We start from the raw sequence: 13621 nt of genomic DNA, 5'->3' as shown, positions 1-13621 counted from the left end.
ATTGCCACCCAACTCGATCTTGTGTTTCAAAGTTTGACCTAATGATGTAATCTATCACACAAGTGCTGGTCATGGATGGATGAAACTGAATTACTGAACGCTATGCTTCTCACATTCAGCCTTCCGTTCAATTTCCAGATTGTAGCGTTCTCTGCAATTCCTCCAAAAGAGTTACTGGGTCTGATGTCTTTCAGCTTGCTAAGTTCCCTGGAAAAGTTCAGGAATCAGGATGAATTTTCAAGGAAGTCATTTCCCAGCATACCATTCTTCATCTATGATCACCTTATTACTATCAAGTCCTTGCAAAAAAATAATAGATCAATCATGATATACGAAAACGTCAAGATAGCAGTTACAGAGTCCTATTTGCTATTCTCAGGCTCATATGCAATAGTTGATCTGTTGATCATAATACTAGTTGATTGTACTAGAAGCATTGAACTATTCTTTTATATTAATATCCATTTGATTTTATGTACCTTACTGCTCTTCTATTTCGAACCTGTGTAATTTTTCAAACACTATCAGAGAGAGTACTTGAGTTATAATATTAAGAATAATATGTATCACTATTCATGAATAATTTTCAGTGATTATCATATAAACAAATCAAGGTTTACACGTTACCAATTCCAAGATTTGATAACAATTAATCATTATATTAGTCTCATATCATTGTTATAATGAATTCCATCTTCATTCTTTTATACAAGAACGAGAATTGGGTTGATATTCATGGTGTCTGCTGTGTTTTGCCTTTAGTCCTAGATATATTACCAGACCGATTTCCCCTACCACAGTTAGTAGCATGGACAGAATAGTGAAGAGAAATAAGCATGCCACTCACAATAATATCATTATAAGATACACAAAAGTATGGAGAATGCTGTTGGGTAAGTTTTGTGGAAGTGATTAGTGATGTGAAGAGCATCGGGTCTCTCTGTCTTCGAGAGAGAGCCGTGTAAAATGTAATATCCCTCGGACTACAGGTTTTATGTTCTGTATCTTTGTGGTCAAAAAGCGTCCTGACAAGCGTGACAAAAAATCACAGAAAAGAAAGTGAAGAATATTCCTTCTACATTGTGAAAAAACTCCAAGGGTCTTGGCTCACTCACATGCCTCGGTGATAGACGCACAGCGTATGACAGCGAACGCACGCCTATAATCGGATGCCTCGCTGGAGGAAAACGTCTGTGAATACTCCGCTTTATTATTGTGATTTCCTGATTTGATATTTGAATTCGAATTGGAATATCATCAATCTGATCTGATCCTTATTTATTTAAACAAATTTTAAGAATAGAAAGCTTGGAGTCAGCCTAAAGTTTTTGGAGTCTTTTTAAAAATAATTTACAGTTTTTTTCACATGTTTGAAATTTGATAAACTGCGATTCTGCAATGGATTTCTAAGTAGGTATTTCAAATTAAGTTAATAAACATAGGTTAGGGTAGCCTACTCAAAGAAGCAACGTTGTTATTAGCTTTTTATATTTAATATGATTATATTTAAAGTGTATTCCTTACGAATTTTTTAATCATTAGTCAAAATATTTTAGTTAATAAAATTATTATTTTACAATAATTTCTACTAGGTTGTCTATTTTTGCAGTGTTACACCTTTTGGTCTTCTATCCTATACTATTAAACGAGCAGCTTCTGTTTATATGTTTAGATGTTTATATGTCTGTATTTCACCGGATCTCGAAAACGGCTATAACGATTCCCACGAAATTGAGAACATAGTAGGTTTATAATATAAAGAATTGCGTTTGGCAGGGAGCTTTGCCCCCTGCACCCGCAGTTAGGTGGGTTAGCAGCCTCCGCGCTTTGCGCTCCGGCTGGGAGGCGGGCTTCGCCCGCCCAATCGTCTTTTATGACTGTTTAGGGTTGGATAGCACCCTCCGCGCTTTGCGCTCCAGCTTGGAGGCGGGCTTTGCCCGCCCAATTGCCTTTTATGATGGTATAGTATTGGGTAGCAGCCTCCAAGCTTCGCGCTACGGCTGAGAGGCGGGCTTCGCCCGCTCAATCACCTTTTATAACTAAATAGTGTTGGGTAGCAGCCTCCGCGCTTTGCGCTCCGGCTGGGGGTCGGGCCGAAGTTCCAATCTCGGAATAATTGGAATTATATTGTTCCGGTGAAATACAAACATATAAACAGAAGTTGCTTGTTTAATAGTATAGGATAGAAGACCAAATGGTGCAACACAGCAAAATTTTCAGTTATTAAAAATTATTATATTACAATAATTTCTATTAGATGTCTATTTTTGCTGTGGCGCACCTTTTGGTCTTCTATCCTATACTATTAAACGAGCAACTTCTGTTTATATGTTTAGATGTTGATATGTGTATTTCACCGGATCTCGAAAACGGCTATAACGATTCCCACGAAATTGAGAACATAGTAGGTTTATAATATAAAGAATTGCGTTTGGCAGGGAGCTTTGCCCCCTGCACCCGCAGTTAGGTGGGTTAGCAGCCTCCGCGCTTCACGCTCCGGTTGGGAGGCGGGCTTCGCCCGCCCAATTGCCTTTTGTGATGCTATAGTATTGGGTAGCAGCCTCCGCGCTACGGCTGGGAGGCGGGCTTCGCCCGCCCAATCACCTTTTATAACTGAATAGTGTTGGGTAGCAGCCTCCGCGCTTTGCGCTCCGGCTGGGGGTCGGGCCGGAGTTCCAATCTCAGAATAATTGGAATTATATTGTTTAGCCGTTTTCGAGATCCGGTGAAATACAAACATATAAACAGAAGTTGCTCGTTTAATAGTATAGGGTAGAAGACCAAAAGGTGCACCACAGCGAAAAGCGAAAATTTCAGTATATTTCAGTTATTAAAAATTATTATATTACAATAATTTCTACTAGGTTGTCTATTTTTGCTGTAGTGCACCTTTTGGTCTTCTATCCTATACTATTAAACGAGCAGCTTCTGTTTATATGTTTAGATGTTAATATGTTTGTATTTCACCGGATCTCGAAAACGGCTATAACGATTCCCACGAAATCGAGAACATAGTAGGTTTATAATATAAAGAATTGCGTTTGGCAGGGAGCTTTGCCCCCTGCACCCGCAGTTAGGTGGGTTAGCAGCCTCCGCGCTTTGCGCTCCGGCTGGGGGTCGGGCCGAAGTTCCAATCTCGGAATAATTGGAATTATATTGTTCCGGTGAAATACAATCATATAAACAGAAGTTGCTCGTTTAATAGTATAGGATAGAAGATCAAATGGTGCACCACAGCAAAAATTTCAGTTATTAAAAATTATTATATTACAATAATTTCTATTAGATGTCTATTTTTGCTGTAGTGCACCTTTTGGTCTTCTATCCTATACTATTCAGTTATTAAAAATTATTATATTACAATAATTTCTACTAGGTTGTCTATTTTTGCTGTGGCGCACCTTTTGGTCTTCTATCCTATACTATTAAACGAGCAACTTCTGTTTATATGTTTAGATGTTGATATGTGTATTTCACCGGATCTCAAAAACGGCTCTAACGATTCTCACGAAATTGAGAAGATAGTAGGTTTATACTAGAGTATAAAGATTCGATTGCACTAGGTCTCATCCCTGAGAAAACTCGCTGAAGGACAATTATTATTCATCCTTGGAAAAACATCTGATAATAATTTTATTTTGTCGTCTTTTGTGCAACTGGGCCTTTTTGAGGGAAATTTTGCATTCCTCTAGGAATTAATCTCAATTTATTGTTATTAGATGGAACATTTCTGTATGAATGTTATTATAATTTCTTCTTTCGTAATACATTTTTTATGCTTTTGTACTCCAGAGCGAAGCTCGGTCCCCGATATTAAAATTTTTAAGTTAACTCTTGTTAAAGCTGGGTTTGAATTTAAACTGTTCACAAAAGCCCATGTACGGTAGACATACCACATACTGTAATTTAACAGTAAATTTGTTTTGATACTTACTAATTCCTGGTCATTCCTACATGTTACAAATATTATAAAATGTTGAAAAACAATTATTTTAACATCACTTTTAACCCTCAAGTACTGGTGCGGTTTTTTGTGACACTATTACTTGCTCGGGGGCCCGTTAGACCTCCATTAAATTTTTTTCTTTAATTTCTTCAATCTTTTTTTCCTCTCCCCAGTGTGCCATTAAAGCACTAATATAAAAAATTACATTTCTCAAATGCCCTCCTCAAGCGACGCATTTTTGGAATCGGTCCTTAATGTTCCGCATTGCCCGCTAAACACATAACAAGCAAATGATTATCACTACGACATGGACAATATGTGGTTCCAATACTAGTTACAACTCGGCCAATTTTTTGTTTATAAAATCCATTGGAACTACACGTTCTGCACTTTATATCAATTGACAAGTATTTTAAAATACTGATCCATCTGAGACACCCGTTATAATGAAATTTCTCCCCGTTTTTCAAGGTTGCGCTTATATAGTGCAATTTCTCATCTCCCCATTTGTACATTACCATGAAAGCCAAGTGTAGTCTATCCTTTCTCAATCGACAAATTATGTTGCATAAACAAAGACCAGCCTCAACTCAGCCACTGATTTGTTCACAGGGCGAAGAGTATGGATGCTGCAGTCTAGTCCAGATGCAGCCAGGTCAAGGTCAATGACACAATCACAACATCAAGGACCAGACATGGGCAGCAATGATTGGCCAATCAATGAACTGGATCACAATCAAGACACCATTGAAGAAAAATATCACCCTCAACAAAATTTGGACGATTCAGCACATCCAATTGAATTGAAAGTTATCAAGCCAGAGGAACTAGTTGAAGAAGGAGAAGAAGAACAACATGGAGGAACAGTGAAAGTAGAAGATGATACAGAGATGCAGATCGAGACAAACTATTATATTTTACCAGATACACTGAACTGTGATCCCAATAAACCTGAGCACTTGAAAATGAACAATGAAGAAGCAATCGAGGAATTAGAACCATTTGGAACCGATCATTCAGAAACATTGATGCAAATCCAAGACTATTCTTCGGGTACATCAAATGGAAATTCTGCAAGAGAAAGAATATCTTCAGAATTATTTATACGAAGGTTTGATGGGCAAATATATGCAAGTTCCTCTGAAAGGTCACCATACAATGCCAATTCGTTGACAAAAAATACCAAACAAGACTGCAATGAGTTGGCTTCAGTACTTGAAAATGCACAGAATAATAGAGATACGTGCTTCAACTGTAAATTTTGTGACCATTCCTGTAAAACTTCATCCCAGCTCAGACTACATTTGAAGATGCATACAAGAGAAAAGACTTTCAGCTGTGATTTTTGTGAGTACAAAGCAAATAGGAAATCAAATCTCTACCGACATTTTAAAACACACACAGGCGAAAAACCCTACAGCTGTGATTTTTGTGAGTACAAATCAGCACATAAAGTAAACCTCATCACTCATTTGAATAGACACACAGGAGAAAGACCCTTCAGCTGTAATTTATGTGAGTACAACGCAGCACAGAAATCAAGTCTCAACGCTCATTTGAAGTCACACACAGGAGAAAAAAACTACAGCTGTGATTTTTGTGAGTACAAAGCAGCAAAGAAATCAACCCTCATCACTCATTTGACGACACACACAAGAGAAAAACCCTACAGCTGTGATTTTTGTGATTACAGAGCAGCTACCAAATCAAGTCTCAGCAGGCATTTGAAGACACACACAGGAGAAAGACCCTTCAATTGTGATTTCTGTGAATACAAAACAATTCAAAAATCAGTTCTCAAGAGGCATTTAAAGAAACACACAGGAGAAAAACCCTACAACTGTGATTTTTGTGATTACAGAGCAGCTAACAAATCAAATATCATCAGGCATTTGAAGACACACTCAGGAGAAAGACCCTTAAGTTGTGATCTCTTTGAATACAAAACAATTCAAAAATCAATTCTCAACAGGCATTTAAGGAAACACACAGGAGAAAAACCCTACAGCTGTGATTTCTGTGATTACAGAGCAGCTAAGAAATCATCTCTTACCACTCATCAAAGGAAACACACTGAGGAAAGAGCGCAACTGTACATGTAACCACAAAGTAGCATGCCAATCAAATCTCATCATTCATTTACAAATAAAAGACTCTTCAACACCAATGACATCTCACGTAAGATCCAATGATGCACACTGGTGAAATACCCTACATCTGTGTTCTTCTGTACTTGAGATAATTATCTCGGGCCACACCTGTGTTTCGGATGGACACGTTCAGTCGTCGTTCCCGGCTGTCTAAAAAAGAAGTCGTTAGGTCAGTGAACACTCTGACACCAGACCCAAGCCAGCCAGGTTACTCGATATTATTATATATGTAGTTAAATATATATAACAGCAGTACTCATAACTTTATTTTCGTATTGTCTTGTTGACAACGCATTGTTTTACTTCTTATGTAAACTAGTAATTTATACAACCACTCAACATGACCTCTTAGCTCTTGTAAATGTACTTGTAAATGTCTTGGAAATGAAATTATTTCAACTTACAATCATTTAACTGGCACATGAACTTAGGGCCTGCGATCAGTTTTTGTTATATATCCTCTCCCATTCAACTCTGGAATCTCTGATACCTCAAGACATTTCATCTTGTTCGACAAAAAACTACGAGTTTGAAATTTTAAATTTGTGATCATGAAAACTAATTGTTTTTTAGAAACATGCAATTGTGGAATGATTCGGATTCAACAACAAGAACTTTTCTCCAACGAGAAAAACAAGTGTAAACTTGACTAAATCAACCCACATCTGCAAGAACCTTTCTCCAACGAGAGAAAAACAAATAGAACTCATCTTAATCAAAGCAGAGCTACGTGAACTTTTTCACAATGATGAGAACTTCAATACTGCAATACTGATTGGATAATCGACATCATCATCAACCTCACACTGGCCAGTGGCCACCGCAGAAGACGAAAGGGGCAGGAAGCTCGCCAGATACAGGAAGGATTCCCGCAGTGCAACGGACGCTGCTGGCAACAACCTCAATCGACTGTGAGTAGCCTACTGTCATTTTTTCACATCTCAACTACAAACCACAATGCCTATCTCATAATCCATTCCTCATAACGTTCTCAAATCCATCCCCCAGTATGATGATACTTGTTACAAGTTACCGCACTTTGTAACTACTTGTGAATTTTTTTTTCTTGGGGTGAAACAATTTCTATCGAAAAATATCTGGCTCTTGGCCTCTTTACAGGGCAGTTGTGAGCCGTTATGCTGGACCCGCAGAAATCCCAGAACCAGTACCGTAGTTGTCAATAATGATTGTGCGACTTTCACAGAACTGATAGATTCAACAACAAATTTCGCTGAAAAAATACAGTTCTATTATGGAGAAATTCCACAATTATTAATATCGATTCATCAAATTTTATCATGTTTGTTTACTTTGTTTCTCGGCTCCCAAAATCGTGTATAGATGAAAAATGCACCTCTTTCTTAACAACATACAAACAGGACGTTAATGAATAAATATAAATATAAAATACTGAAATAAATATAATGAAAACGAAATTTTGACAATTAGAAGAACTCTCACTGGAACATTTACGGAGCTCTCCCAATTTCGTGTTCCCATTTGCAAATTTTACAAATTCTAATATGGGCGATGCAAGACATAAAATTTTCAATGACTGAAATTGTTCTAATGAGCTTGAATTTCAAATCAAATGCTAGTACTATAAATAAAATAGATTCTAGAGCTTTCAATCAAACTCGAATGCAATTATTAAATCAGCCAAATTCATTAATATATTTTTATGAGATTTAGATATTCATGAATAGTCAACCAGGTCGCCTAAATCTGGTGGCCTGCCGCTGGAACTTTATCTGAATTTTTCAGATTCAGGTGGCTGGTCACCAGATTTTGGCGACACGGCTTGTGATGTCTCACTTGGGTCGCTAGCCCGCCAGCCAATCATGGAGCCTCACTGGTTTAATAACTAGCTTCACATTTGACCGCTAATGGTTGCTTTGTGGCGACCCACTGCATTTGTAACTGAATTAAATACGAGCACTAAGCCAAGCCACACGTGGCGTTCTTCAGTCGTCACGACAGGACAGGAAGCTCTCCGATTGGTTGGCACATCGAGTGAGCTTTCTGTCCAGTCGTGCCGGCTGAAAAATCACCTCGTCTGGCTTGGCCCTTGAGAGGCTTTGGCTAGACCATACTAGTATTGAGCTATAGAGCACAAATCTTGGACATAAAAAACACATACAATCAGACATATGAGATGCATGAGAGAACATGTCTTCAAAAATGTATGATTTACAAGACCATTTTAAAGCCCTCACAGCTTTACAAATCCAGGGTTTTTAGTAATCAATCTCTAAGAACAAGCTCGTTTTGCTCCTTGGAAAAAATGAGAAAAAATTGGTCATTTGGTATATCCCCATCCAGAGCTGAGACGGCAAGAGCTTTAATTGTTGAGGAGTTGTTTCGTGTTTGAAGTTTGATATTTGGTGATCAGCTGATCACAAACATCGATGCCAGATATTGTTCGATTATTATTAATACTATCGATATTAAGAATATCGACTCTCGAGATTCGAGTTTTTTTTTAGGTTTAGTAAGATTAACTTCATACTGTCAGTATGCCTTATGAATACGCTCAATGCTCCTTATTCAATTAATGCTGACAGCTTAAAGTGGACAGTCTCACTATATAGGTAATTGAGTTTACAATATAGAAAGCTGAGTTCTGTGCGTTAGAAACAGGTATATGTTGGTATAATAATTATTAGAGCCTACTTGCTGTTCTCTTGGTTTTTTTTAGGCTTATGTGGAATCTTCTCTGGCATTAGTTATTCTTTTCATGAATCATGTTGTCCTTGAAAAATACTAGTTCCATCTCTCTAGCTGTTCGGTTCTAGTGTAGGATATAATAGTTCTATCATACGTGCTGATGGTTCCAAGTTACTAAGATTTATTCATTATTTGTTTGATTCTCATTATAAGAGTTTTTTACATTGAAATTCATTTTTTATTGACAATAAATACGCTTTAAAATTTACACAATGTCTTCAAACTTATACACGTCAGATAATCCAGTATTTTCAGCATATTTATTCTACTGTGCTATTTTAGTATTGAAAGTCCTTTTGATGGCCCCACTGACTGGGAGGCATAGATTCGCAAAAAGGGTGAGTAGGTCAATATGATTGAAAAAAAAACTCGAACAATATGAATTAGTTATTGGCGTATAGGCTGCATATAATAATAAATTCATGATACTGTACTTACCCGTATGAGGTAGGCCATATTATTATGATTCATTGTTAAATTTCAAAATTATTAAATACAGTATCAGCTATACTACATTTTATTTATTCAAGTTATCTATTAATTTTTTTAAAAGAAACACTTATGGAGTGAAAATGCACTTACTTTGGTAGTGACGATCGTTTCGACCTGTTCTGATTCATCATGACTGCATTCTGGAGTGCTTTTCCCTCCATAAGTGTTTTTTTAAAATTCAAGTTTAGCCTTATTGAACCGTTAGCCTTTAGCCTTGAACTAGCCTTAACTTATTGCTTGATTTCAGATCTTTGCTAATCCAGAAGATAAGCTACCAAAGTCTGTGGTCAAATATGATGATCCTGATATTGAAAGAGTCAGACGGTAAGATTTCCCATTTTGAAGATGAAACATTTTCTACAAATTTTTTTTGATTTTGAGTTTGCTATGAAAGGATTCTTTAGAAATTTGATCCATCTTAAATAATTTGTAGTTATAAGAGTTTTGTGCAATGCATTTTGTTTTCACCTGGATTGTATCTATTGTCTATAAATAAATAAATAGAAGAGATAAAAAATATTGTCATAAAAAATGACAATAATAAGTGGGTAATTGGACATTTTCATCTCTTATTATTACTTATTAAGACTTGTAAGAAGTGTTCTTATTTTTTTTTATAAATTTTAAATTTACTTCCAAAAATTGTTACAAAGAAAAACAATAAGATGAATTAACTTATTGCATTAGCATGCATTAAGTTGATATTGAATGTAGCAGTGTGGCCACCTACTAGGAAAACCGGGCGAGAACTTGAATTCCTCGTGATTTTACTAACCGAAAAAATACAGTGAATTCCTCATGAATTTTCAATAAATTCCAATTAATTTAGTAAAGAAGTGTACAGTAACATATTTAATTAGTAAACTTCCTATAATTTTAGGTTATAGCCTATGTTTTTATTAATGCTTCTTAATGTACTGATAGTTCCTCTGGTGCAATCATAAAGTTTTTGTGGTCTTAAGGGTGTAACTGAAGACTGTTGGCCTAGTAGATTTCACTTTTGGTTTCAATCGATTTGTTAGCTTATTTTGAGTATAAAACAGTGAAAAAATTTGGCGCTCGCTTATTGTTTATTTTAAAATGATCATATTTTTAATCATGATATAAATCAATTACATTTCAAAATTAAATATTTTGATGGCTTCATTCTCTTTCCAAACATCGTAGGCAAATAGGTTACTAAAAAGAAAGTAACTATAGATATTTGTAGTTTCTTTTTTATATTACTAGGTAGCCTTTAACTTGTCAATATAAGAGATGCTATCGGATAGGCATGTTAAGCTGTTAGTCCTGGCTGATATCATTGCTGAAGATATGCTGAAAATACTGGATTATCTGGCGTGTAAAAGTTTGAAGACATTGTATAAATCTTGAACGGTTGTGAGGCCCAAGATAGGCTTAAATTATATACTCAGCCCGCCAGGTTACTCGATATTTATTTATTCATTTATTTAATTATTCAGAATTATACAACTTACAGAAAAGTACCACAGGCTTATAAGCCCAAAACGGTTCCAATTCTATTTTTTACAACAGTCCAAATTTAGCTAGGTTATGTGTCACTTAACATTCATCAATAACACACTCAATTTACAATTCAAAACACACAAAATCATTTCTAAATTGAAAAAATACTCCTAAATTAAATTAAAACAATCACAATCAATTAAAAAATTCCAAACTTTGAAAAACTATAAAATTTTGAGACCGAAAATACAAACACACATATTATAATTAACTAGCCGTCAGACTCGCTTCGCTCGCCATATCCGTCTAGCCCCCTGGACCCCCGACTGGATCGTCCAAGAATGAGATCAGCAGTCTCGCTTCAGTCGCCTGCATTTTTCATTTGAGCATTTCTATCATATGTTAGGACGATCCAGTCGGGGGTCCAGACTAAACGTCTGGCTAAACGGATATGGTGAGCGAAGCGAGCCTGACGGCTAGTAATATAATATTCCCAGGAATAGCTCTGATTGAAGTAGCAGTGCCCAATCATTTTTTTCGAAATAAATGCATTTCAATCTTCAACTTGGTGCCAACCTAACAAAAACAACTCAACTAAATGCCAACCTGACAAAATTATTAATTTAGTTACCAGTTAACAACTGTTTCGAAGAGGTACTCTCTGTAGATTATTAGTTCTATATTAACATATGGTATGGACATTTTTCAATTATAATTAAGAGAATAAGAAGAATGCTAAACGACGAACTTTAAACCCTTAAAAACCACCCTTAGAGTTGAAATATTGCCAAAAGATTTCTTAGTGCGCCTCTAAAGGGCCAACTGAACATACCTACCAAATTTGAACGTTTTTGGTCCGGCAGATTTTTAGTTCTGCGAGTGAGTGAGTCAGTCAGTCAGTCAGTGAGTGCCATTTCGCTTTTATATATATAGATTATAATATATTATATAACATATAATATCATATCTATATTATTTTATCGATATTATCAATTATTGGAGATAGTAATTTTTACGATTGAAAAATGAATTGTTGAAAAAGATGTGATGTTGACAGTATACTGTCATATACTAGCCGTTACATAATACTGCCATTATAACATTGTCCTCTCTAGAAATGTGTAGTTTCTTTTTTCTATGCTAATTAATTTATTATTTGCGTTGTGTTTCAGAGCGCATCTGAACGACTTGGAGAATATACCGGTCTTCATGGTGGCTGCTCTGCTCTACATCGCGACAAACCCCTCCTATTGGCTGGCGCTGACCGTGTTTCGTGTGTTCACTGTCGCGCGCATCGTTCACACGATCGTGTACGCGGTCGTGGTCGTGCCGCAACCTGCACGCGCGATCGCGTGGGGAGTCGGCTATGCGGCCACCATCTACTTGGCTGTACAGGTCATATTGTTCAGTCTCTAACAACTCATGGTAAAGCTATAAGTTTAGCACCGCACACACACATCGATTTTCGTTCGTACGGTATTTTGCCGTCCTTATAAATTCCATTTAATTAAACAGATGATGTTTGTCAAGTTCTGTTTAATCTGTTAGAATTCAAAGGACGGCAAAATACCGTACGAACGAAAATCGATGTGTGTGCTGTGCGGGGCTTTAGTTGGACAAATCATTGTTGAAATAGGTGTGCTATGAGTTAGTTGAACAATCTTGAAAAGTAAAATTCTTGGAGATTGAAATTTGAGCGATTGAAAAATTTATTAACGTGCTACAGTTGGACATTTTTCATAGATAGTATTCTTGGCGATTGCATGTTCAATGATTAAATAATGAGTTGTTGGAATATGTGTGCTGTATTTGAACAATTCTCATATATAATAATATTTCTTTGCGATCGGAAATTGATCGATTGAATGATTAATTAATGAGTTGTTGGAATAGGTGTTGCTGTATTTGAAAAATTCTCATAAATATAATATTCTTTGAAATTGAAAAATGAATTGTTGGAATAGGTGTGCTGCAGTTGAACAATTTTTATGAATATAATCCTTGGTTATTTAAATTTTATCGATTGAAAAATGAATATTGTTGAAATTTAATGTGCTAGTAGTAATAATATCGAATGACCTGGCTGTCTCAGGTCTGTTGTCAGAGTTCTCAGGTCGCACCTAATCAATTTCAGGGCTGTTTGTAGCCAGCCGGGACCGACGATTTAACGTGTCCCATCGAAATACGTTATGTGTGCTATAGTTGGAAATATTATAAAAACACTTCACTTATAATGGGCTAATTTATTCAAATTAATAAAAACAATATAAAACTTGTAGTACCCCTGTATTAAAACTTTGAAACTTTTGTATTACATACAAACTGTATCTTGTATCTATCTCTCCTACATGTTTGCTATATTGGTACTAGTTGTATTTTTTTGTTAAACTACTATATTTATATGTATGCGTATGGTACGAGCAGCAAAATACAAGGATACACTATCTACACATAATACATCCAGCAAGAATATATAGTTGAACTACTTTCTAGTCCGAACTCAGAAAAATGTGCATAAATCGCGCTAATTTTTACCATATTTTGATCCGCACTTGTTTTTACACTATTATATTTTACTACTACAAGAATTATGAGGTCAATAAAAGTTTCTCATATTCATCCACAATGTTTCCAATTATTTTCCAACAAATTCTATTGTAAGCTGATAAATTGTGTTAGATAAACGTGGATTCAATATTAGACATATTATCAAATTCTCTATTGAAATTTGATCTCTAATTGAACAACTCATCATTACAGCATTACAAAATTATTGATTTAGAGCCTTTGAAGAAGAAATTGTTGATGAATTATTGTAACCGATAGACCAGAGTAATCT

The 13621-nt window shown here is 35.9% G+C and overlaps 1 protein-coding gene across 2 annotated transcripts; it reads left to right on the top strand.

The window, feature by feature from the left end:
• Positions 1-1261: 1261 nt before the first annotated feature.
• LOC111048973 (microsomal glutathione S-transferase 1-like) lies at positions 1262-13403 on the top strand. Of its 2 annotated transcripts, XR_005570583.1 has the most exons (4): positions 1262-1410; positions 4559-7007; positions 9563-9639; positions 11955-13403. XR_005570583.1 is itself a non-coding variant. In XM_022334954.2 (3 exons), exons 1-3 carry the CDS (start codon positions 9036-9038, stop codon positions 12196-12198), a joined length of 447 nt encoding a protein of 148 aa, XP_022190646.2. In that variant the 5' UTR covers positions 8867-9035; the 3' UTR covers positions 12199-13403. The 2 variants fall into 2 exon arrangements, 1 of the variants encoding a protein (XP_022190646.2); XM_022334954.2 differs by lacking the exons at positions 1262-1410; positions 4559-7007 and adding an exon at positions 8867-9161.
• Positions 13404-13621: the final 218 nt, after the last annotated feature.

This window comes from Nilaparvata lugens, chromosome 2 (genome assembly GCF_014356525.2).
Source record: "Nilaparvata lugens isolate BPH chromosome 2, ASM1435652v1, whole genome shotgun sequence".
NCBI lineage: Eukaryota > Metazoa > Arthropoda > Insecta > Hemiptera > Delphacidae > Nilaparvata > Nilaparvata lugens.
Note: the sequence above shows the minus strand (reverse complement) of the source record. Positions and strands in the feature narration are given on the sequence as shown.